Source organism: Sardina pilchardus, chromosome 7 (assembly GCF_963854185.1).
Source record: "Sardina pilchardus chromosome 7, fSarPil1.1, whole genome shotgun sequence".
Lineage (NCBI taxonomy): Eukaryota > Metazoa > Chordata > Actinopteri > Clupeiformes > Clupeidae > Sardina > Sardina pilchardus.
This window is the reverse complement of record NC_085000.1, coordinates 27,727,916-27,754,863: the sequence shown is the minus strand read 5'-3', so window position 1 is coordinate 27,754,863 and position 26,948 is coordinate 27,727,916. Positions and strand designations below refer to the sequence as shown.

At 44.9% G+C, this 26,948-nt stretch overlaps 1 protein-coding gene across 2 annotated transcripts; it reads left to right on the top strand.

The window, feature by feature from the left end:
* The first annotated feature begins 24,628 nt into the window (after nucleotides 1-24,628).
* On the top strand, nucleotides 24,629-26,665 carry her9 (hairy-related 9). Of its 2 annotated transcripts, none has more exons than XM_062541632.1 (4): nucleotides 24,629-24,984; nucleotides 25,261-25,356; nucleotides 25,477-25,564; nucleotides 25,742-26,665. In XM_062541632.1, exons 1-4 carry the CDS (start codon nucleotides 24,877-24,879, stop codon nucleotides 26,323-26,325), a joined length of 876 nt encoding a protein of 291 aa, XP_062397616.1. In that variant the 5' UTR covers nucleotides 24,629-24,876; the 3' UTR covers nucleotides 26,326-26,665. The 2 variants fall into 2 exon arrangements, with proteins under 2 accessions (XP_062397616.1, XP_062397617.1); XM_062541633.1 differs by having other exon boundaries at nucleotides 24,630-24,984; nucleotides 25,745-26,665.
* Nucleotides 26,666-26,948: the final 283 nt, after the last annotated feature.

Here is a 26,948-nt window from a genome sequence, read left to right as displayed (position 1 = left end):
CCTATCTGTCCTTCCCCCGGTACAGGCTTTTGAAAGCTGCAGAAAATCTGGAGTGTGCTTGCCCTGTCAGGAACAATGGCAGAGTTAGTGACCCCTGACCCTGCTTGGGCTTTGAGCTCCCTTCCTGGATCGGGGGGCCGCCTTTCGCCATGCTTGGTTACTGCTCCTCGGCCAGGCAACAGAATGCAGGCAAACACGTATTAAGAAGTGATTCTTCTTCCTCCCCTTCCTCTTCAGATGCAAACCACTATACCGCCACTGCCCAACCCCCATGTCTCTCTCCCTGTCCCTGGTTCCCCGCACCCTTTGTTTTGCGTCCCTGTGTTAAGGATGGACAGGAGTTAAGGCAGGTCCCCATGTGTCGGCAGCACCCATACACTCCATCACCCTGACGGTTCTTTGTCAGAAATCCTATACATTCTAAGATTACTCATTGCTTAAGTGGTGGGTGCAGGCCAATCTGTCACTGAAATTAAAAACCCATGGAAATTCAAGAAATTACAGTTCAGTAGATTACACTAAATATGAAAGAATCCGAGATAAAGAATTTTGCCAAGTCTGTGGATTCTGAAAGTAAACTTCCAGTACATTACATGAATTGCTCTCATGAGAAGTTTTGATATAGTGTTTTTAATATCCATCCATCAGCAAAAGTAGCTTAAATTATTCTGACCCTACTACCCCCTATTATCACCTTAAAAGCTTAAAGCGCTAAAACTTTAAAATATAAACAAGAAATATTCACACATGGTGATTAGAAGTGCTAAAAACCCATTTAAAGAATTCCCTCGTTAGTGTGAAATGACCAGAAGAAGAATAAATCAAATCTGCCCAACTTCTATTGCCTTGAGACTGACCATAGGAGAGTGGCCTGTCTTAAGTACCCTTAGCCTAATTTGCTTGTTTGCGTTTTATGGGTTACAGCTCCCATGACACTTTCTTTCCTTCTCTGTGGCGGTTCCCATGGCTACTGTGGCCCCTGCGGTCCGGCCTGATGACCACAGGCCAGTGCCCATGTGTGTCCAGATGCTGAGCCGCAGCCTCGGCCTGTGTGGAGGGCCAAAGCATATGGGCCCAAGAGGGAGAAGGACCCACGAGGGGCTGCTTCTGCTGCCGTCTCACGGGGACAGGGGAGGGGGGCGCCATTGTTCCGCCACTGTCCTCCATGCCACTTAATGAGGCAGAACCGCATTGTACAGTATTGTTAAGTGCTGCCTGTCTTTTACCCTTCAGCGGACCCTCAAAGGGACCCTCTCCCGCTCACCGCCTCTCACTGCCCCTCTCTCAGTGGGTGTTTTAGTGGCCCCCTTTTTTCTTTCACTCCTCTCCCTCCCTCCTCTCTCTCTCCCTCTCTTTCTCTCTCTCTCTCTCTCTCTCTCTCTCTCTCTCTCCACTCCCTGTCTTCTTTCTCTCACCTCCCTTCTGTACTTTCTGTAGATTTCTAAACGTTCTCTTGACTGATGGCCAAATGGCCGGAGAACAATTAAGCCATCTGATTCCAGCAGCCCTTTCTCCTAACGCCTGCCTTTGTCTCTGTAATGGGTCTGTGGATGGGCTGAAGGAGCCTTAAAAGGTCAGGCCTATATCTGTCTGCATCTCAATCGCAGGGCCTCATTAAGGTGCATGTAGCCCTAAATCATTCATGGAATTGCCACCTCCGTTCTGGCCCAGACTGTTGAACTATCTGAGTGAAGTGTGGAGAGGAGAATGCCAAGTGTCAAGAGCATTTGGCACTGCACAATGTACATTTCATTTAAAGGACTGTACTGTAGCATACTGGATGTGTGTGTGTGTGTGTGTGTGTGTGTGTGTGTGTGTGTGTGTATGTATGTGTGTGTGTGTATTTGCGTTTCTATGTGTGTGCACTTGATTAAGTTGCATTTCAATATGTACTGTATGTATGTGTGTCGTGTCATTTTACACATTGTGGGCATTATATATCGTTTCTCTTTTATATATTATGGATGTTATCCGTGATTTGTCTTTTAGAAGTGTAGAGAGTGTCTAAACATCCCCATCTGCAACTGTGACACTTGCGAGACTAATAGACCTCTGAAGTTCGCCTACAAAAAAGCTGCCATCTTTGAAATTCGGTATCTGGCGATTTTTCCTATGGGAAAATAACATGGGGATTTTGAATTATCGCACCTGTTAAACTCTCGCGGGGACGATAAAGTCTCAAATGCAGACGTTTTCCTGAACACACTTTTGTCCTCTGCCTTCTTGTGCATACTGTGATCTCCGGTGCGCGAAGGCGGCAGACTTTGATTTTTGCTACCCCAGAGCTAACTGGCTAACTAACTGAATGGCAAGTTGCATCGCAAGTTAGCTCTGGGGTAGCAAAAATCAAAGTTTGCCGCCTTCGCGCACCGGAGATCACAGTATCCTCTCGAAGGCAGAGGCCAAAAGTGTGTTCAGGAAAACACCTGAATTTCCGATTTTGTCATGCCCGCGAGAGTTTAACAGGTGTGATAATTCCAAATCCCCATGTTAATTTCCCATAGGAAAAATCGTCAGATACCGTAACTCCTTATATGGGCAAAGATGGTCGCTTTTTTGTAGGCGAACTTCAGAGGTCTATGCCTCAGTGAAGTGATGTATAGCGTTCAGACTAGTAAACTTTTCTCTTTAACTGAAGCCCCCCATGTCAGGCCCTGTAAAGCTGTCCTGCTCTCTCTGTGTGGAGTAAAATACACCCCTTTTAATTGACAGGTATCTAAAACAGCTGGCTGACAGCTTTGCCCAGTATGTGATGTCTGCACACTTTTACACCATGCCAGGTTTTGTCCCTCTGGTGTCACAGATGTGACCCAGCCTGCAATTGTTTGGCCCTTCCTTTCACCTCCCTTTCTTCCCGATACTTTCCGCCCCATTTCAACTGTCTGGGACACCCCCACGCTGCACGTGCAGAGGTGCACCCCTGGCCTCAGCCAGGCCGAGCCTCCTGTCTGCGGTTCAGCTCTGCGCTTCGCTCAGCCTCTTCAGAATAATCCCATTTTAATTTGACTTTCTTTCCAAGCTCCCCTCTCTCTCTCTCTCTCTCTCTTTCTGTGTCTCTCTCTCCCTCTGTCTCTCTCGCTATAAAAGAGGTAGACTAAGAGGTGAAGAGGGATAAGAGCAGAACTGAGAGCATAATGATGTAGCTAACAGTAATTTGTGTAATTTGTGTCTCAAATCTATCACGTTTGAACATGTCTTCTACTCTACTGAACATTTGCGCAAGCTCTGAGAGTAGGGACACTATTTCAAACAAAGTCAGTTTCAGTAGGACTGCTTACAGAAGCCTCATAGTGCATCGCTGTGCGGTTACACAACCCTTCTACTAGCTAGCAGCCTAATGATGCGCTGGTGGATTTAGCCAGGTTGCAGAGAGCTGCTGGAGTTGGCTCGTCCGCAAGTGAAGCGATGTGTTATGCTAGCGCATTACTCAGTGGTGCTAATGAGCGCGGAGGCCGGGCCAGGCGCTGACCCCGTCATTATCTTAAACGCGGGCCTCGCTTTGCTCTCCGCGGCTTCTGCCGCGATCAAATGAGCCTCACACATGCTAATCCCAGCCCCTCCGATTGTTACACTAAATGAAAATTAATTGATTCTCATTCAGGGCCCTTGTCAGTGCCCTGTTTTTCTCCCTCGGCTCTTTCTTTGAGAGGACCTTGCCTCTCGACAATACACAACTGTGTGCCCTGCCTCCTAGCCCAACACCCCACCACCACCAACACCACCACCTCCACCACTCACCCACCCACCCTTCAGCCCCGCATTCTAACACATGGTAATGTACTTGCCCATTGCTATGCAGGTTGAAAGGCACAAAAGGGAGCCCGGAGAATGCATCTGCTTGACAGGCATATACAGTACGTGCATGCGCCCTGCCCCACAGACAAGCACTCATTAATGCACTTCAGACCCCCCACTCGTGCTCTCCACCTATTGAACGTGGCCCTGGAGGTGACAGAGCCCATGTTTTCTTTGGGCTGAAGCGCTCTCCCATGAGAACGCTACAGCCCACTTTGTTCCCCAGTGTCTCTAACACTCGAGTACGAGTGTGAGAGAAACAACATTATGTATCTATAAATGTCAGTGTAACCCCAAGACAGTGCAGTGTATTTTCTCTCATCGTTATGTCGTTATGGCTTTATGCTGGAGGAATGATAGGTGAAAATGTTTGTAGCAGTGGAAGCTTGTCTAAAAATGTTTACTCAACACAGTATCTTATCAGTCAGTTTTCTGCACAACTTTTCCCTTTGTCTAGAATTGAATTTATTCAACAGTTCCAAATGCATCATCGATATCAGACTGTCAGCCAATGAGCACCATTGGTTCTATACCTGCAAAAGTCTAGAGTCTAGCACAGTGATACTCAGTGATACACAGTGATACAGCTCAGGGTTTCTGAGAAAAAGCCCTCTTTTGTTTGTTTACTCCGAGAATTGCTGTAATGTAAAGCGCAGTACACACAGGCAAGATGTTTATTTTTCTGTGAGAGTGAAACACATTGCAAAAGTCTAGAGTCTAGCACAGTGATACTCAACCTGCATCAAAGCACACTGCTGTGCTGTGGAATGTTGAGGAACACAATGATATAGGCTAGAAAGTTATTTCTAAATGCTTCACAGACAATTTTACATGCACTTTAATATCCTGTTGTTTTTGAGGCTTGTCCCGATTTTGATCATATTTAATTTCAACCAGACATCTTCTAGGAACAGATTGAAAGGGTCTATACATGAAAGATTATCCTGGTATCTATCAGAATACTTCAGGTAGCATAACTTCTCCAAACCAGGATAAGGACTTATCAGGGGTTCTGAAATTTGGAAATTATGTTCATATATGCAAACACAAAACCATGATGCATCAAAATCCCAATCATAATCAGTATATCGATATGCATGTAAATCATAGATAACGAGAATGGTTTTAGGTGGTCATAAAATGATTATCGTAAAGTAGCTTAATAGGCTACAGATCTACACAGCTCAGTCAACATTTGAGCATATGCCTATCACTTTGGTCTCAGCTTGTGAGCACTGTACATTCAAAATATGGGCATAAGAATGAACACCCCTATACAGCCTATAATATTGTGTGTGACATAATCAGTTACCATAAGGTGATGCACCTTCGATTTGTCAAGAGTCACAGCTAAAGACTGATGAGGGAGAATATGGTTATGGTTATGGTTATGGTTATGGTTGCGTAGCAGACGCCTTTGTCCAGGGCAACATACAAACAAAAGCAATATATATCAACAATAAAACAAGATATAATACTGACAATAGCTATGGGTAAAATGTATACTAGAGCTATGACTGCAACGTTTACCAGACACTTGGAGAAGCACAGTTTTATCACCTGATTAACACAGAGGATAGAATTGTAATTGAAAATGTGATGCATAAACAACTTGCAGTACCATCTTTTCTTGGATAACATGCCTTCAGCTTTCAGTCGGTCTCTGTGATAACATTGCTAAATAGCATGCCAGACAGATTGTTTAGCCTCCCCTTGTCTAATGTTGTGTTTGGGCTCTAGCTAATGGCCTGTGATAAATGAATGTGCTACAGGTACACAGAGCTTCAGTCCTCCGCTGGTTCTCCCTGCATTGTCTGCACCTCTCTGCATTGTCGTTTTTGGTCAATCAATGACCTTTAAAGGTTCTTTGTGGTCACCCGGGCATGGCCTCCCTGTCTGTCTTGTCCTCTTTCCATCTATGGACGGACGGAGGTGGCAGAGAATGGAAGGGTGTAGGTTGGTCGAACATTAACCCGGGCCTGGAAAAGTGACAGTGACGTAGTGATGGGGGAGCGTGATGGCACTGTTGTCAGCTTGTTGGGGGGGGGAGGCCGTCCTCAATCCTGTCCTCTGTTGTCACAGGTCACTGTTGGGGTCAGCGTGGGCGTTCTACCAGGGGTCTATTCAGAATTGTGTTTTGGGTCCCCAAACGCCCCAAACCACACATGATTTGTAATGCTTAGCCCAGGGCTATCTATGCCCAAAGGGTTCATTCTAGGCCTGATGACTTCCTGATTATGTGGGCAATTTTTCAGTCAACATCTATCAGGAACTCAACAAATCGCAAGACGTCGTGACAACGCGCCGCTGACAACACTGGGCAAACAAATTTGGGGGTGTTAAAGCCTTGAAACAGCTCAGGGTTTCTGAGAAGAAGCCCTCTTTTGTTTGTTTACTCCGAGAATTGCTGTAATGTAAAGCGCAGCACACACAGGCAAGATGTTTATTTTTCTGCGAGAGTGAAAAACATCGGGACCTCCCAGCGAGCTCCTATCAAAGGCCCGCTTGAAAAGCACCCAGCACCCTTTTTTACAAGCGGAGAGATCCTCACTCAGAGCTTTACACTGATCCACGGGTCAAAGCAGAGAGTCCTGCCACTTGAAGCAGGGACTTGTGCTGCAGGAGAATCAAACAAACAAATAAACATTGCAAACGTCTGAGAAATCTCCGTCCTGTGAATGGAGGGGGAATTAAACCACCAAGGCCACTTGCTTTTTGGATGGGGCAGCCCAGTCCACGAGAGAGAGAGAGAGAGAGAGGGTAAAGAAATGGGCCCCGGTTCAGCCTTTAAAGACAATGAAAAGACAGCCATTTGCCGGCCTATCATTCAAGGCTGAGAGTCCCATGCCTCCACAAGCTTGCTCCCAGCTCCCAACACTTGTTGCCATTGTGACACACTGGCGGATGGAGGCCCCTATAGTTTGCGGGGATCAATTCAAGATCCTGACAACATCACACTAAACCAGGCTGCCATTTGCACAGAGACACCCCCACCCCCACCCTCCTTCCCCTCTATTCCAAAAAAAGCCCTCTATCCATCTGTCAGGGCCTCCTTGGCACATTGTGCGTGTGTGAATGTGTGTGTGTGTGTGTGTGTGTGTGTGTGTGTGTGTGTGTGTGGGAGGGAGAGGGAGGGAGCAACTGAGGAGGTTAATCAAGGTTTGGATGAGGTAGGGTGCAGGAAAAGGAGGGAGCATTGGGATAGAGAGAGTGTGTGTGGGTGGGTTGATGGGTTAGTGTGTGTGTGTGTGTGTGTGTGTCTGTGAGTGAGTGAGTGAATGTGTGGGAGGGAATTACAGCCATTATGTTGATTTCCCTGTTCTCCTTTCAGGGCCATTAGAAGAGAACATTCTTTTAGCGTTCCTTTGGGCCCGGCCCGTCTCTGTCAGCCACGCTGCCCATTTCTCAGCTGCTCGGGTGGCCGCCGCGGCCAGCGGAATCTGGGAATCGGGTTAATTAGGGAAGGTGGGTGCGCAGATGAGCCGGAGGGGGTTAAGGAGGTGGGGAGAGAAAGGAGAAGAGAGGGTGCTGTCTCTGCTATTGGAGAGCCGTCGGTTGAGTGAGGAGTGGCGCTGGAGATTCCACCGCAGGGCCCGCGTCAGTCCGTATTGTCCGACCTGTTGTGGTGCTCCAGACCGGATCGGTTCTCACGCACGCCGCCCGGGTCCCATCAGCTTGGATCACATCAGCTTGTGTTGCCGCCCCCCTGTGCCATTCACTTCACCTCAAACACATCCCTCCCTGCACACCTGCAAATTCTCATCCCACACGTTTTTTTTTTTTTGCTTTTTTTTGTTGTTTTTTTTCTCTCGCATTGTATGTGCTGTCATTGATGACACATAAAGGGGGCGACAAAGCCGCAGCGGCCATTCGTTTTCTCCCCAATTAGAGCATCTGAACGATCCCTTTTCAGGCTCTTGCGCGGCAAACCATGTCAAAGAACAACTCCGGTTCATTTTTCATTCTTGAACCTGAACCGCCCTGCCACTCCTTCTGGGGATGTATGTGTGTGTCTGTGTGTGTGTGTGTGTGTTGGGGGGTTTTGGGGAGGGGGGGGCACACTGCTGGACGCAAGGTCCATGTTGGCCCTACCTCTACAATGAGACAAGAGGTGACCCCTGACCTTTGGAGTGACCTTCTCAGTGGCAAGGGTCAGGCAGTGGGGCAGATGTGGGTAAACTTGCAGTGGGTTGGAGAATAGAGCACACTTGTTAAAGTGGGCCTGTTTTCCCCCTGCTTTCTTTAAGCAAACTCCAAAGAGGCGAAGGAGATGGTTCTAATTGGGGAAACATGTTATAATATGAGGTTCAAATAAACAGCAGGCCCGGTTGAATGACACAAAAGGTAAGGAGAGGTAAATTGTGGGTACGGCCCCTCTAAGGATACCAGCATGGCTCTAATTGGGTGTGTGAATGTGTGTTATGTATCAAAGGAAGAAAGAAAAACAGGTTTAATTGGGCAGGATCTTCCTGTTGTACAAAAGGATGGTGGAAACTGCTGATATTCTCTTGATGCATCATGTGTGGAAAACCCTAACACTGCTTAGGAGTCTTTCAGAGAAATTTGTTGTTGACTAATGTAAAATGTGTTTAAATATTCGCAGTCATGTGTGGAATATACTTAACAGATTTATTTACAAGAGATAAGGTAAGATTTCAAGGCTTGTCCTGTCCATCAGAATGTAGACACACACATTCCCAGCTCTTGTCAGTGACTGCAGTAACGTATATGTACCAGAGAGTGGTGCTCTTGTTCCTATCATGTCTGTCACTAGTCTTGGAGCTCAACAAGTGCTCAGACCTCAACAAGTAGTTTTCTCATTTCACTAAATAAGTTTATGTTTGAAATCTTTGAAAATCCTTTTTTTAAAAAAAAATAATAATTATTAGGTTTTTAAAATTAGGTTTTAGGATTTTTACATTATACAAGCCATATTGTACACACAGGCTTAAATATGACATACTATGAATTACTGTGAATTTGATACAATTACACTTGGAATACTTGAATTAGCAAATGTATGAAAATTTAGCAAAAATCCAAGTAAGTTGTTTGTGGTGTTTTCGCTGAATTAGATATTTCTTTTTTGGTCATCTCAATGAATCAGTGACCCCATAAAATCATCTGTTGTTTTGACCATATTTTTAAAAGAAGACCAATAAGAGAGCCAAGTGACACATGTATCTGTAGATTATATTTATGGCTAGTATATCACGCTCAATCAAAAATCAAACTAAAATTTCACTTATTCAGTTGAAGTCTTATGCCCAGAGAGGCATGAGACAAAATCAACTTTAAAGCGGAAATGCCACAAGGAAAATAAAACATTCGTAATATTTTTAAACTTTCTTAAAGGGTTCCTTGTTCAACTTTTTTTTTTTAGGGGGGGCCCACGCAGTGGCTTGTTAATATTATGCAGGAATTCTGCTTGCTCTGTCGATGAGATGCACGGAGAGTAATTAAACACGGCCAGTAACGCGGGGGACAGTGGCAGTCTGGCGGACAGAGGGTAATAACCGGCCGTCTAAATCATCCTGAATGGGACAGGCTTGTCGGGGGACTCCCATTCTTCTAACCTTTAACTCTCCTCGGGTTCCCCGCACCAGACGCGCGGAGCGGAGGTGTCCCGCGGGCGGACGGGGGAACCTCCGTCCTGACTCCTGGGGCTCAAAGGGCCGAGGGGGTCGCTGTCTGACGGGGTACGGCCCAGACACGAACCCCCCGTGTGTGTGTAAAGCCCCCTATCTTCCCCGTCCATGGAATCCCAGTCATAAATGTCTTGTTCCTATTGTGTGGGAACTCATCTTGGAACATTGTCCCTGTGGATCGGCTCACTGGAAGCCAATAAGAAGAACATGGGCTCCTACGGGGTTGGAGTCTAGCATTCCTGGGATTGCCAGTCGTCTGTCCTGTAGGACGCACAGATGCCTGGCTGATTCACCAGTGCATGTTCCTCACTATTTCTCTCAGTGTGAAGGCATTGGTGGCTGGAATGTCATTGTTTTCCCAATGCCTGGTTTTTGGTGGTATTGAATATTTTGCCCATAGACGCTATTTTGAGTTGCTATGGTAAAAGCATGGTTCTTTGTCTGTTTTGACTGGAATCATTTGAAAAGATATTTATAGTGATAATTAGTGATAATTAATCTGGCACACTTGGCCCTTATATTAGTTTTAATATGTCAGGTAACACACATAAGCTCTTAACACACCAGGAATCTAGGGGTCTTGTTTCGGCTGACAGCTGCTTGTCCTCCAAGAGAATGTTCTCCGGTGAAGAAGAATTTGGCTTCTCCAGAGAGGACTTGGTTCTCACGGGCAGTGTTTGTTGTTTAGATGGTGTGAATTCTGCTTGCACTTTCCTGCTGCCCCATAGGGTCACAACCATGTCAGCTCTTTCTCACACTTTACACTGTCCCACGGCCGCGTGCCAAAGCTTCACCCATACTTCCACCCAAACATCCAAAAAGTGACACTCCCTGTCTGAACATGGTCATGCATTATTCGAATGTTTGTAAGACCTCTTTTAGTCAATTGAAATGACCTTTCCAGTATGACAACCCTTGGGGGTGATCGTGAGGCTACGATTATATGATCTCCAGGATTCAATACATCTTATACATGCTTTGCTAACAGATTGGTGGGATTTATGTAGTTGACTTGATATACCCAGCACATCGCACAGTCATGAGATATTTTGAGCAGGGTTATGGGGTCATTTCATAGTGTTGCAGTAGGTTGGTAGGTTGTTTTCTGGGTTTATTTTGATTGTATCAAAGCCAGTCTCACTTGATTCAAACCTTGCTTTCACAGTTTATTCTGGAGTTCTGATATATCAGCTCAGCGTACACCTCGGAGAGCAATTTGTACCCTCACCTATTCACAAACGCACAAACCCACAAACCCACACACACACGCACACACACAAAGTTGCATATACTGCAGTAATAATCCCTTCAAACCTGCCCTGTGTGCCGGAAATTATCGTTTAGAAGAGTCAATCTCTCTCTCTCTCTCTCTCTCTCTCTCTCTGATCCGGCTACTGAAGGGCCCCTCCTCACATGGCAATATCCCTCACGCTCAGGGGCTCCTTCCTGTCTCTGGCCTCTGGCCGGCTCTAAATGAAACCAGGGAAAGGTGTGAGCAACAGGGAGGAGGTGGAGGAGGCGGAGGAGGAGGAGGCGAGGGACCCCAGGGCCTGCTCTGGGGCTACAGTGGGCGAGCGGAGGCCTGGAGGGCAGGGGAGAGCCCTGACGCCCAGTTTGGCGCTGGAATCTTCTCATCAGTGGTTCCGCGGGGAGTCCCTCGTCTCCAGGTTATTGGCTCTCGGACTTTCCCAGCATAGGGAGCCCTCAGGCCTCTTGGCCTTTAAGTTTAATATACTCTGGTGTGTCCTATTTCCACCCCCATTGGCCGTAATAGTGTGATTTCTTTCCCCTTGCCAGTCTTTTAATTAAATGTAGCCACGCTGGTGCTGGTGCTGGTGGGGGGAAACCTGCTCCACTGGTGTTAAGACAAGGACACTCACCGGTACTGAGAGTGTAGGCTAAGCCATATACTCACATACATAGGCATGTACAGTATATTATGTTGAAAAATATTCATCAAAACATGCTCAGAAACTTTAAACACACACACTCCTTCATTATTACTACACAAACTTGAATAACTGCAAACACTTACAATGTGAAATACTAAATCTGATATATCTCAGGTATCTCTAAGAAAAGTCGCTATAGGTCTTTTCCTTCCTCTTTCTACAAGAGTCTGTAGGATCAGACCCATATAAAGTGACTATGTGGTGTAGTAGAAGACAGGGCTGCATTCTCCAGGTCTGGTGTCACCAGGCCCATAATGGGCCAGGGGGATGATTTAGCCTTTTGTCAGAGATTTCATTTAGTGTAATTAGAGGTAGAGGCAGCAGGAGCCAGAGGACCTGCTGAGCCCCACGGCGCTCCTCAGCAGTACACATGCCAGCAGCATGAGCATCCTGCCGAGGACACACTGACGCATCCTGCCAAGGACACACTGACGCATCCGCCTTATACACCACCACCACCAGTGCCAAGATGTGGACTTCCTAATATCCTATCAAGTCTACATCAACCATTTGTTCTGTTATATCAGACAAACTGTCAGTGAATACGCTCTAAAAATGTCTAACATTACCCAGAAAATGTTGTCTTTAAAGTGAAAGTGTCTCACTCCGACTGTCATATGACCACTTTCTCTGTATGGTTGAATGGAATTCAGTGCAGTTGGCGGATACAGCGAAAATGAGTGAATGCGAGTGTACCAGCAACAGATGTACAAACGGGCCGCGCTATCTTCAGGCCTCTTAGTTGGAATCAGAGACGACTCTGAAGCCTCTGTGAGAGCTGTCGCTGCAGGGGGAAATGCTGGCTCATTACTGACAGATTATTAACCTTAATCTAGTAAGGAGAGTGTGAAGGCCCAATCGCCCCGCAGGCTTCTTCTCTCCGTGGTCAGGAACAGTGGGGGGATTCACTGGGCAGGAGCCGGGGCTGCGAGGGGAGAGGGCCGGGGCAGTCAGATGGGCTTTACCCTCATGTTTACCCTCGTAAAGGGTCACAGGAGGAGGACAGCCAGCAGAGAGTCGGGGGGGGGTGTGTGTGTGTGTGTGTGTGTGTGTGTGTGTGTGTGTGTGTGTGTGTGTGTGTGTGTGTGTGTGTGTGTGTGTGTGTGTGTGTGTGTGTGTGTGTGTGTGTGTGTGATTGTGTGTATGCCTGAAAAATGGCCTTGCCATCCTTTGTGCTAGTTGTGTGTTTGATTCAGTCTCACTTTGTTGTTGTTAGTTTGCTTTAGTTTGCATACGTGTACAATTGCAAATGAGTGTAAATGATGATGCGAGGGAGCCCTCTGTCTTTATTTTTGTCCATTCGTCATTGTGTGTGGTGTGTGTCATTTGTGTTTGCGTCATAGTATTGTCTTCTCTATCGTACTGAATGAGTATTTCATTAAATTGGAACGCAGTGCTGTTTGTTTGCCTAGTTTGTCTTTGTGTGCACGTGTAAATGAGTGTAAATGATAGTAGGGAGTCTTCTGTGTCACTATTTGTCTCTCCCACACTCACTGTTTGTTTGAGCATACGTGTGTGTGTGTGTGTGTGTGTGTGTGTGTGTCTGTGTCTGTGTCTGTGTCTGTGTCTGTGTCTGTGTCTGTGTCTGTGTCTGTGTCTGTGTGTGTCTGTGTGTGTGTGTGTGTGTGTGGCAGAGTGTCTATTTCAATGAAAGTGTACCTGTCAGTTGTGTGTGTGCATCTGAATGTGCATGTGTGGATAACATAAATTAGATTTTGTGTATATGTGTATGTGTATGTGTGGATAGCATAAATTAGACTGTGTATGCGTGTATGTGTGGGAGAGAGTGTGCAATGTTGGCATTCCAATTTGAATGTATTCTCCCTGTAGTTACAGCTGTAGGAATTGTGTGTGTATGCGTGTGTATACCACTGTCATAATGTGTGTGTGTGTGTGTGTGTGTGTGTGTGTGTGTGTGTGTGTGTGTATGCGTGTGTATGCATGTGTATACCCCTGCCATAATGAGGGTGTGTGTGTGTGTGTGTGTGTGTAAATGAGTGTAAATGATTCCTGGGGATGTGTGATGTGATGGAGAGCTTTGGCACCTGTGGTGAGAGGCAGGCCGCCCCGAGGCAGGTGCTGCTGGCGTTGGAGGCTCTTTGAAGGGCAGGCTTTGGATGAGCCTGGCCCCAGTCAGCAGGTTTCAAGGGTCTCATGCTGCTGATGATCCAAGCCATTAGCATAATAGCTCATACCAAACCTGCCTCAGCTGGACTGGAGAGCTCTTTGGATGGCGTCCCAGAGAGGGGAAAAAAAGTCCAAATTTGAAGTATCAATATAAATTAGAACCAAGAGTTTAAAAAAAAGCACATTGGCATGAAGATTTGTCTCAATTTACAGGTTTGTTATCCAAGAGATGATTCTAATTCACCGCCACCTGATGAAGTTATGTCTGCGGAGGGACCACCAGGGTCAGGATATTCCCCCCATTTGGGGAGCACTACCTGAGGCCGTGCTTAGTTCCAGAGCTGTAGGGGAGAGCCTGGTGGGCCAGCCTGAATGGACCTGTGTCCCTTCCCTGCTGTTGCTTTCAACCCAAGTCTGTCACAGGGCCGCTGTCATGGGGCAGTCATGGTCGTGTTGCGAGCTCGGCATGAAGCTACAGGCATGAGCTCATGTGAGGCCGGCATTTGCATTTTCATCCTGCGATAATTAATTGGTAAATTTGATTTGATGGAGGGAATTAATGTCTTCGCTGTCATTGCAGCATAATAATCTCTCTCTCTCTCTCTCTCTCTCTGTAGCTTTCCTTAGTCCGAGTTTCATTCTTGTTTGAGGTCTTGTAGAACATGACAAGATTTCAAATGCCACGCAGAGACATTTTAAATGAACTGAATAACTGGACACAAGTAGGACAGTGCTAAAAAGATTCTGAGCACGACAGCATGCTGTTTCAATTAGAGTCTCAAAGAATGGAAAGCCAGCCGATATAGATTATGGAAGTGAATGGATCATGACTCCGATTATGCTCTGGTGCCACATATCCAGGGAGTGGCTTTGTATGACAGGCTAGCTTATCTCAGGAGCTCGGAGAATATGACAGCTTCTCTGATTCTTCAACAAGGTAATGAAGGATGTAGGAGAATGCCAGTTTGCTGATAATAGTCAGTGTATTGATAATTGTACCGAACCACGCTGCAAATGGAGTACCATTCTGTAAAATGGTAGACTTAAATTTCCATTATTTCACTAACTTTAATCTCCAAATCGATCAAGCTTTACTGCCACTGCCTGTCCCAAAGTGAGGCCAGTTTACAAAGCTAAGCGTACAGTAGCACTCTCTCTCTCCCTCTCTCTCTCTCTCTCTCTCTCTCTCGGTGTTAAATATGAGGCCGTCTTGATTGTCACATTCACTCTCTAATCCTCTCATCTTGCTTCTAAACAAATGTGGAACCTTTTCTCCGCTGCGTCTGGTGCGGCGTCATTAAAACAAAGTCAAATATGACATGAAGCATCAACATCCTCTCTGTGAGCGGTGGGAGGGTGTAACGAGTTCATCATGACGAGCAGAGTGTGTTAGGCACCACCGCTACAGAAAAGAAGTCGATGGAGAGAGAGAGAGAGAGTGGAGAAGGGCCAGGTTAAAAGAGTGTGTGTTGTGAGCCGCGGGGACAATTAAAACGATTGGGCAGTCCCGGGATGAAGGCTGGATGGAGGGACAAGACGGGACAGGACAGTTGCCCCCGTGAGCCGAGGGGGCTGCCCGGCCGGACGGCCGGCTCCAGCCGGCCTGCGTGTCACGCCGCCGCTCGGAGCCTGCAGATCAAGGGGTCCGCTCCCCGCAGGCCGCCGGCTGGCCGGCCTCCAGGTGGGCACGCTAATGAGCCGGGGCCCGGGCCGGGCTCACGCCTCCCTGGGCAGACGGGGCCAGAGGCCGGGGGACCAGGGGTCAGCCACTGGCAGGGGGCTGGAGGTACTGTGAGAGCCGAGGAGAAAAACACACACACACACACACACACACACATACATGCTTATACACTCAATACACACACACACACACACACACATACACATAGGCTACACATACACCACACACACACACACACACACACACACACACACACACACACACACTCACAGACACACCTACACAGGCAAGCACCATGCTACATATTGATATGACTACATACTGACAGGTGCAAGTACATACACACAAATGCATACACACAGGCAAAAATAAATAAAAACATAAAATACACATACTGACACACATCAATAAATGCAACCATGGCAACACGGACAAATTGAATACACACACACAATATTGGACACACACAAGCATTTCCATCACTCAATGTAAAATGCAGCTGTCCTCAATGCCCACTCTCTCCTCTGTTTCTGAGAATGTCACCCAAGGACTCATGGGAACTTGAAGCGCCTCTTTTCTATGATCCCCAAAATAAAAGATTTTTTGACACCACTGTAGCAAGCCCCTCCTGTGTTTACTCTTTGCCTCCCCTCTTTGTGCGTGTTGGTATGTTATTTACTCCATTGAAGGCAACTGAATTGTCCAGCCCACTATCCCATACCCCCCTTCAAACACACACACACACACACACACACACACACACACACACACACACACAATCCAGGGTATTTCCAGTGTAAATACCCTTCCACCACCCTCCCCTGTGATGTGCCTAGCAGAGAAAGAGGTGACTAATTTGGGCATTTGTCTGACTCTGCTGCCCCTAGGTCTTTTGTTGCTGGGAAGTCACAGAGGCTGTTTTGTATCCATTTGATACATGGTGTTGTCGGGAACACAAGTTGCTTTCTTTGACTTGTTTGACCCAAAACACGCTTGAAAAAAGCCCATTTCCACGGAATAGCGCCAGCAAATGGGACACTTTCAAATGAGATGATGGTTCCCAAGTGGAACGCAAACAGTGAAAACACTTTGGTTGTGAATGCACCATCACCAAACAAAATTATTCTAATTCAGCAATGAATGAGTTTGTAGCAGATAGCGAGTAAGCGTTCAGTTATTCCCAGAATGTATTGCTTATGCATACCCAATGCCAACTTCATCTATAAGCTTTTAGTCTTGGATCTATATCATAGTATTGATTTCAGCAACCCAATGTATCAAAGCTATATTGCAAAAAAAGATATGAGTCAAATGGAAAGAAGACCTCAGCACTGTGGATATCTTTAAGTGTTTTAATGGAACCCAGCTCTTTCATTACTCTCTCTGAAGTAACCACTCCTAAGGTACTGCTTTCTGTCTTACAAATCCTCAGTTGGCAAACTGTCCAAAAGACACTTCAGTGTCTGCTGACTCACTCCGTGCTCCCATTCATCTCCTTAAAAGTCTCCTGGAAAGTCTCTCATTTCTGTTCCACCGTGGATCCATCAGTATTGTTGTTGTTTTTTTTATTATCATTGTTATTTTCTTTTTGCTCCCTGTCTGGTGGGAAGTGGCTCTCAGTCACTCTGCCTCGAAAAACCCATCAACCAACCAGCCCCAACAATGACTTGTCTCAGGGCAAACACCCTGCCACTGATACCTTGTCTGTCAGCGTGCTCCTCCGAGGCGCAGGCTTAGAGTGGGTCATGGCCGGAGATTTGGTGCTTTTGCTTTATGGTCGCTTTTCACAAGGGGGGGTAAACGCAGCCTTGCCTTCGCCCCCAGTCACCACTTGCACGTGCAAAAGGCGCCCTGCGGTGCTGGTCAGAGAGAGGCGAGTAGGCTCCGGCCCATACAATGTGCCGTCGCCATAAAGGGCTTTTTGTCAGCGGAGAGTGGGGTCACCTCTCCTCTCCACCAGCCAATAAATGCTCACATTCTCTACCTTTCGCGATTTTTGTTTTGCCAGTAAGCTCTGACAAAAGTGGGGAGACGTTAAATTATTCACAGGAAAAAAAGGGCATAAAGGATTCATTTGCATTGATTTCGCATTCAAACAAAGGGAGTCATTTTTTTGTGGCCTGGAAGAAAAAACAGAATGCAAAGCATCTTTATTGAAAAACCAACCAAATGGGACAAAAAGATCAATGGCAGCTTTACCATGGCTATCAAGGAGGAAAATCTCCAAACTGCTCCATTGCACCATATTAGTTTTGAGCATTTTCCACTTGAACCCCTAACATAGATTGTCCCGCTCCTTTCTGATGTGTTTTCATCACATTATGGGAAACCGCTCCGAATTTGAATAATTTGGTTTGTGCCGTTTACAAAGAGGGATTTCTTTCTGAACCAATTGAATTGACGATGCCATTCAGAGTGTAAAAGCATTGACAAATGTAGTTTTTCTTTTGCTCTCTTTTCGTTCTTTGACTTAACCAACTCCATTAGCCAAGGCGTGTGAAAAATCCTGTTTCGCTTGTTCAGCTCTTTGGTCTGCTGTAATGGATTCGACACAATATTAGATGGGGTTTTTACCACATAACTCAACACTTAACTAACACAGCTCCTCTTGACTTGTTTTCTCAAGTTAATTCATTTTCAGCATTGCATATAATGAGATGGGCATGTTTTGTTTGTGAGTAAAATTCAATATTACGATCAAACAATCAGTGTAAATTGTGTACTATCTGGAGTCTCGATAATCACAGCTCACAATCCCTATGAGAAGTGGCTGTAAACATTTAAAAAGGAATCCTGATAAGCCATCTCCACATGACATAGACATCAGAAAGTCATTTCCTCACACAAGTGCCCCTGTTATGGCTGACACATCATTTTAGAAAAATATCCAAGTAGATCTTTATTTTAGCTATCGTTATGGATGCTCACTAAATGGACAGGAGTGAAGACAAACATGAGAAACTTCAGAACAAGTTCTTTTGAGCCTGTTGCTTTGATGTACTATATCCCGAGAACAGATGTCCAAGCACAAACAATGTTTCCAGGATGAACCTTTGATATAATTTGATTTCAGCTTTCCCTTTGTGTTTTTGTGTTTTTTTTTCTCTATTGTTTCAGCCATTTCATCCTCTCCTCGAGGCCTTTTTCAGGAGTGAGGGGGAGGTGGGGGGGGGTTCTCTGTGTGTGCATACACCATAGCCTTGTTTTGCAGCAGTAGAAAAGCCATATCTGTCACTGTGCATTCCTCTGTGAAGGTCTGATTTGAAAGAAGTGTTCCACTGTGGCACTGTTCTGAGAAGACGGGGGCCCGAAAGCTCCGCTAATGTAATTATGCCGACAGGCCCAAAAGTTCCCTTAACTTGCCATGTCCCCGTGCACCCCCACCCCACTCCAGCCCACCCCCCTCCCCGCCACTGGCTTCCAATTCAAACAGTATGCTGCCCCCAGTCTCATGGGGGACTTCTTAAGTCATTTGAATGGGACTCTTCTGTACTCATTGTCCCCATTGTCTCCGAAAGCCTGTTATTAGCAAAAGGAATCAAGTAATGGCGCAGGGCAGAGGAGAACATCAGAGAGGGTACAGGTGTGGGATCTCTCTTTAATTGGATATCTGGCTGGCTTAAAACTGTATGCTTGAATGGACACACGGCCCAGAAACAATAGCATGGAAAAGGCTATAAGGAGCATTAGGGCTGGTTCTTAGGGAGGCCGTAATCACAGCCTGAAGCTCCCGCTGAAGAAACAGAGTTCTTTTCATTTTGATTGTTTTTAATTGCTGTTTAATTACAGTCTCGTGCAAGGTACATGGTGGTGGGGTGACGGGCCAAAGCCTTTCCACTGTCAACCTTCTGCTTTGATTTTTGGCATTCCGATGCATGTTGAGTTATCTAAACGTATCCAGGAATGAAAGGGTGGTCAGACCAGAAGGAGTTTCAAACAATCTCTATTAAATATTCCAGACTAATGTAAATTTTAAATAATCACATTTAAATAATTTCTGGTATTGCATCTGCAAAAAGAAACTATTAACACGATCTAATTAACTTACACAAGGCTACATTACTTCAACTTATTACAACCATGACACACTGTACTATAATATAAAATTGTCACACAACTTTGAGTATTACTCAGTTACGCCTCCTCGGTGTGAATAACTGTAAAATTAAACAACGTCCATGGGACAACCATTTAACACTCATTAGGATCTAATGCCAATAGCATAACACTCATGTTTATTGGTTTAATCAAAACCTTGACTGCTGATCCTGTTAATAACCCACTTACAAACAACCATGGAAAATGCAGATCTCATCTCTTTGTTTTAATAAGACTGAAAATTGTGTTAGTGTTGTAAATTATAGGCATTTTCCTTTCCAGCACTGTCTCGAGAATCAAATTAAATGTTCCACCAATTTTCTGAATTCAATTTCAGGGTTTTGTGTATTCCTAATCTGTTGGACTGGTCCCCTTTACACACTGACCAGCCCGAATGTCCAAATGCGTCAGTGCACAACTTAAAAGCACCCCTCCTCTTATTGCAGTGAAGTGACCCATTCCAAATAACCTATATCATTCTGGAACGGAGGTTTATAAAGGACTCTATTGGAATCTGTTCTCAAAAGATTTTTTTTTTTGGGGGGGGTTGGGGGGGGGGGGTAGCGTGATGAAAAGTGCAAAAAAGAAGATAAAGAATAAGTATTTGGAGATGTCAGGAGGCCTGTAAAGGGAAAACAAACTGCGGAGACCGATGTGAGTTGACTTAATCTGATTAGGCTAACCTCATCAACGGCCCACTTAAAAAAGAGAAGAAAGCCATGAATTGGGCAAAAAAGCCAGAGAATGGGGTCCGCTCCGTGCACTGAGGGCCAAGGAGGCTTCCTGAATGAAAGACATTGTAGTGGACATGCTGGTCTGCAGATGGCAAAATGACAACAAACAGTTGAGGCAAAAGATGAGCCAAATAATTAATCCCAGAAGATTTTTTTTTTGTTGTTCCAGGTATGAGAACACAAGACAACACAAGTAATAATGAGATTAAGAAATGAAAATGAAAGTCCTTGAAAAACAAAATAACTCACTATGTTGGTGCAAAGGTTTGGCTTTGAAGTCCTGCATGCCCCAGTTTACCACAATAAATATCTGTTTAAAAAAAAAAAACATAATTCTTCAACCTCTTATGAAACTCCCCACAGTGCTGATTAATACATCAAAAGATGAAAGGCTCAAACTAGTAAATAAAATATTCCAAAACACACGTGGATCTATCAAAGAGAGTTTAATATGGTTTAAAGAAATCCTAGTAACTACATGTTTAGGATATCTTCCCCTGGCAACAGAAACCCTTCAGATCTTGTGCCAGTAGTTTCTCCCCCAGAAGAAGTGATCCTATGCACTTTCTGTGAGGCAAAAGCCAGCATGTTAATGACATCAAAGCATTCAGACAACCAGAACTGCAGATTTGTTGAGTTTAGAACACCATTCCGTAAATTTGACACCTTTTAAAGTAAATCACTGGTCTTCGGGAACTTTTAAAAGTCCTGTCAGAAAAGATTCCTGATGCTTGTAGGTGCTTGTCTGATTATTTTTAAGTAGAAGTTGAATCTGGTCTCAGCTGACTTCTTTTTAAATCAACGACACAATGATCTCTATTACTCTATCATTTGCCAAATGTAATTGACATCTCTCAAGAAACCCATCCAACACAAGTTGTTTGTAAACATTGCTGTTTCGTTCATCTTCTTTATCAAAATAACATCACAATGTTATATTAACATCAATGATGAATTAAGTGGCTCTGATTAATCCCAAAATATTAAACACATACCACTTGGAATGCCTTATTTTCCATTAGCTTGTGTTTAGTGAATACATGGCAAGAATTCACAACCTCCTCACTGTCCTATTTAGAGGAATTGGTACAATGTTTACTATAGCACAAGCTCGGATTAAAGTTGTCTTTGGATACTCCGTCTCTGCATCCAACTCTCTTGTCAGAGTATCCAAATCAATCCCTCACATTTGTTGGCATTGTCCGAGAGTTGTGCAAGGAATCATGGCTGTAAACACAAGAAAAAAGACAGCGTGATTGGAGGGGCTTGGTCGGGCAACAGCGTCTAATGCAGATCTAATTGACTCCATTTTCTGCATTCTGCACACGGATTTGGATACGAGAGGATGCTCATTATGCTCCTCTGCAAATGAACCAGATCCCAGTGAAAGGGAGCTGTTGAGCACGCTCTGGGCTCGGACAACAGTGAACTGGACTGTGCCTAAATCTTTACACACAGCCCCATGCAGCACCCTCCCCGCTTTTCATCGCCATGGCATCTCCATCCCTTAAGGTTCTCTCTTTGGGACCTAAGTCAAAAAGCAAGTACTCCAGCAGGCCTGTTTGATGTTGGGCTCATGGCCGTGCTGAAGGAGGCGTAAGACATATGTCCCACATTCCGGAGCTTCTGTGTCTCTCAGGCTCGTTTTTGTCATTTTTGTAATTTATTTTTTTTATAGGCTACTTGTCCCTTCATGTTTTTGTGTTTAAAAAAAAAGAAAAAAAAACTACGTATACGTTTTGATAAATTAATATAGGCCTATATATACGAGAGCTACTGTTCATTTTCAATTGTGTTTTTACTCTCTAGCATTCCTATTGACAGCATATTAACCCTGTAAATAGCTGTAACTCTATAATCTACATGCAAGGATCTGTGTGCATGCCACACTGAGCCTCTACTGTGCTGGATTCTGAGAGAGGCTCATGCAGCCTCTGGGTTTAGCTCCGCATCATTTCCCTCAGTCCCAAAGCAAATAGAGTAAACGTGAGCGGGCGCGCACACAGATGGTCCCAGGGACCTGTGGATCCTGGACAAACAAGTTTCCAGCATGCCCCAGCAAGGCTCATCCACACAAGACAAGATCCCCCACACAATAGCCAGTGGTCCTACAGGGACCTAGTTGGGGTTAGACTTAGGCTAATAAACTCCTTATTCCATCTCAGCTCTAAGATTACTGAAGATAAATAGAAGATAATTTACTCCCTTACTGGTTAATGGGTCATTTGTCTATTGGGTCTATTTAAGAAAGACTGCAAAAGGGGGAAATATTTAGCCTATAATTCAATGATTAGATAAAAATGTATATTTTTCTCAAGTTATTTAAAGTCCACAAGTAGGCCTAGGCTATGGCTTTATGCCGAGGCTATAACCACATTTTTTTTATACAAAAACATATTAGTGTATGAATGTGAATCTGAATAGGCTAAACTTCAACAGAAAAATGTGCCACAAAAACATTAGGCCTAACTGCTTGTGGCTGCAAACACTCAACAGCTTTCATTCAAGTTTGATATGAAAATATGTGGTTAAAAAAACATAAATAATGAGTAGGCCTAATCGACAAAATTTTTCACTTTCTCGTGAAATCAGCTAGAGACATGCAGCTCGCCACCATGTGGAACACAAAAGTCCTACTTCCAACTGTGGTCAAGCGTCTGTAAGGCAACGACTGTGGTTGCGTTGACAAACAATACTCAATAGATGGCGCACTTTACTTTCGAAAGAATAGAGCAGGCTGCGCTTGCTTCCTCAAAAAAAAGAAAAAGACAAAAATCAGTAGCGATTTCACCGTTTGAAATAACCCATGCAGCCTACAACAGTTTATAATGCATCATCTCTATAATAGCCACTGAACTTATTAATGGTTATAAACTTGGTCAATCTGCATATCGGTGTTTATTCGTTTAATTAGTAGTCTAGCCTAACGTAGTTTAACAGATAAAGTGTGGTTAGTTATCCTTCAACTGAGCATAATCTGCTTCTGCATGTTTTGCCCAAATCTGATATTATTATAGCCTATAGCTAGTTTATTTTAAATAAGTGTAAGATTCCGATTTAACTTTTAATCCACAACAGTAGGATAATTATTACGAGGTTGAATACTTTTTCAAAGTATCGTTGCAAGTAGCATAAAGCTGGTGATTATGTGCAGTAGCCTAGAGGATCTCGCTCCGCGATCACTGAGCATAGTCATGGCACGTGCTCGGCAGTGGCAGAAGTGCAACAAGCAGGCGCAGGCTAGTACTGGCACGCGGACAGATGTCGCTTTGCTCGCTATCCCCGCCCCTTTGCGGGCTCCCGCGCTGTTGGAATGATTGACGTTCGGATGTTCACCCAGCCAATAGAGAATGGGAACGGAAGTTAGCGGCGCAGTGCATTCTGGGACAAAAAGGGCGTTTTCCTCCATTTGTGGAGGCCGCGGCGCGAATTATAAACAAGAAACCTATGGAAACCTATGATATTTCGAACAAGATCGGCTAGCCAAAACAGTAACACTAGATGTAAACATTTAGGCTACTATGCTAAAAACTAGTAGTATAAGTAGTAATGGACCGTGCAGAGACAAGCTCCTGCCAGACGCGAGGAAACGTTATATAGAAAAGATATCTTTGATCGGTAACATGGATCCCTATGACAGACCGTCTGGAGAGTGGACGTGAGACCCTGAAAGTAATACAAAGACACTCCGTTGTTGATTTTTTTTACCTGACGATCGTGGGCACGGACGTTACATCCAACAACACAACAGGTTCGTCCCATGATGTGTGAAAACAGTGTTAGAAACAGCGAGTTAGCAATGTTTTACGATGTTTACAATGGTACAGCATTGGCAGCAGCGTACAAGTGGCCTCACGTATGTATCCCAGACGCCACCGCGGCGCAACCGCGAAATGTCCGCGACGTCACATTCCCATTCTCTATAAGACCAGACTGAACTCAATTTGCATAGAGTGGCCGGCTGCCATTGGTTTCCTGCGTGCTGCTTCGAACCGCCTCGCGTGCCAATACAGCTGTTGTCTGCTTTGAAGCGCAAGTGAATACTTAAAGTTTATTGCTTGTGGCCTGAAATAGGGCACATAAAAGGAAAAACGAAAATATAGAACCTATGAATTTTATTTGATAGTTAATTCAATAAATAGTTATTGTGATAAAACATAATTGCCCTAAACTAATAAATGACATTAAAATAACTTGATAAGCAAGTGTTTTCTTTCAGTAGGCTAAGTCTGCAGCAAATGGCCAACTTAAAATGTTTTTATAATTGCTAAAAGTGCCGTGAATAACAGATATGTTTGAGAGGTCTATGAAAAAGGGAAGAACTTGGTAGCAAACAGCCAGCGCATTCCCCCAATTCCCCTTATCACTTCACAGCCAGACCGACTGCACTCGCCGCTTTGTTGTTTGTCCCTCCAGGGCTGATTGAGCAGCGCGTGACTGACAGCCCGCGGGGGTGTTGTCCAATCAGCGGTCTGCCCCGCGCCCAATGGGTGAGTCCGCGCGCCTATTGGCTGAGGCGAGTGTGGGAAAGAATGCAGAGAGGGTTTCACACGAACTGGGAGCATGCGATCTATCTATAAATACCGCTGGCGTGTGGCGGTGGGAGACTTGACTTGCTCTACGCAGGCGTACGCCACACACGCTCGTGTACTCATATGACAGTTCAGTGACCAGAAGTGACATAGCTCATCAGTGGGACTTATCCACTCCCCTGTGGCAAGCATTTCGCTATACCATAGCTTCACTGTCTTTGGTAGTTTTCTTGACGGACGACTATTTCAACGCTTGAAAAAGGAATATACACACTTTCTTCAACTTTGGCTTTAACGTTTAACTTCAAGATGCCAGCCGATACCATGGAGAAAACCACAGCATCCCCAATTGCTGGGGCTCCTGCCAGCGGAACCCACACACCGGACAAACCAAAAAATGCCAGTGAGCATAGAAAGGTAAATAGAGTTTACCTCCATTTAAAAAAAAACAAAAAAAAACAGTAATACAAATCTTCAGAGAAGCGTTAGGCTAAACTTTTCTGAACTTAAAAACTTTGACCAACTTGGGTAGCTTTGGGTGAGCTAAACAGCTGGCTGTAGCCTATCCTAAGTTAGCCCCATGTTAACGCACATAGTTTATTTTGGGCATTTAAGGTAACTTATCAGCTAAGCTCGTTGATCAGTAAAGCCTAACAAACTAACATGGTCTTTGTTTTTGCTTTTCTCTTGCAGTCATCAAAACCTATCATGGAAAAACGCCGCAGAGCGAGAATAAATGAAAGCCTTGGTCAACTGAAGACTCTCATCCTTGATGCACTTAAGAAAGATGTAAGTGGCTGATAAACTTTTCTAACATTTCTCCATCGCAGCAACAGTAAAACACGCGTACCTGTAAGTCAGTAAATTGTTTCGACCTGATAATTAATGAATGTTGTGTTTTATTCACAGAGCTCCAGACATTCTAAATTGGAGAAAGCTGATATTCTGGAGATGACAGTGAAACACTTGCGGAACCTGCAGCGAGTTCAGATGACCGGTAAGTTCTTCTAAGTGTTTGCGCTGCCTTTTCTTCGGCCTAGGCTAGAACAACGATTGTCAAAATAATTAAATAGGTTAGGCCTACAGTTAGAGTATGTTTCTTATAATAATAGGTAGACTATAGCAGACTAATTCCTTTAGGCCATACCTCTAACGATATGTCTCTCTTGTTCAGCAGCACTGTCAGCTGATACTGCCGTCCTGAGCAAATATCGTGCAGGATTCAACGAATGCATGAACGAGGTGACCCGGTTCTTGTCCACCTGTGAAGGAGTGAACACCGAAGTCCGGTCTCGCCTCCTCAATCACCTGTCAGGGTGCCTGGGACAGATGATTGCCATGAACTATCCACAGCCATCTCCATCGCAGCAAGCTCACCTGGCGCAGCCTCTTCACGTGCAGCTACCGTCAACTTTGCCCATCAACAGCGCCTCTCCAGTGGGTTGCAAACTCAGCCCATCAGAGGCAGTGTCACCGAAAGTCTTCGGAGGATTTCAGCTCGTACCTGCAACCGATGGACAATTCGCCTTCCTCATTCCAAACCCCGCTTTCGCCTCTGCGTCAACCCCCGTCATCCCCCTTTACGCTAACGCTGGTGTGCCTGTTACTGTGAACGCCAGTCCCATCCATGCCAGCTCGGCGCCAACAGTAGCATCCCCGGTCCAGGGCATGACATCCTTCGCCAGTGTGTCACAGGCCGTCAGCCCAGTCAGTGTCAGTGCTGGGACGGATGGCGAGCCGGTGTGGCGGCCCTGGTAGATCATCTTGTGAGACTGGCTAAGGACTTTATAAATAGCTTTTCGTGATGGAGATATGATTCATATTTCGTTCCGTTGTAGGAATAAGATTCCCTTCTGTTGGATATGGCTCGTGATAACGTGTTTATTTATTGGCTGATTCCAAAATTTGGATATTGGTGATAAATATGCTGTACTTTCAATAGAAGAATAAGTGAAATGTTTATCCTTGAACACTTTTTATATTAAAGATTTAGTTTTGTACAAATATTTCATTGTTTATGCCAAAGCTGTGTTTATAATTGTTTGTTATTTTGTCTTAAAAGTCTATTGTTGGATGGTGAATAAATAAATAAACATCATCTGTGACTCTATCTGTGATTTCTGCTTATGAACGGTGATCAGTTAAAACATCAAAGTTTAGACATCAAAGTTGTATACGAAGACAACATTAGGATTTCTAATGTAGACTAACTTCCACACTTTAAAATAGGCCTAAATTAAGACTACATGATAAAGACACAGGCTATATTATTATTGCTAACAACAGCTCGCTGGAGCAAGGTTGGCTATGCCAGGCAATGTTCAGCACATTACCAAAAGTAGCCTATTTTCATAATTGAGATTTACTTATTTACTTGTTTG

Coding starts and splice junctions, on each gene's coding strand:
- her9 (XM_062541632.1), top strand. CDS start 24,877: ATGCCAGCCGATACCATGGAGAAAACCACAGCATCCCCAATTGCTGGG. Junction 24,985..25,260: donor ATGCCAGTGAGCATAGAAAG/GTAAATAGAGTT, acceptor TTTCTCTTGCAG/TCATCAAAACCTATCATGGA. Junction 25,357..25,476: donor TTGATGCACTTAAGAAAGAT/GTAAGTGGCTGA, acceptor TTTTATTCACAG/AGCTCCAGACATTCTAAATT.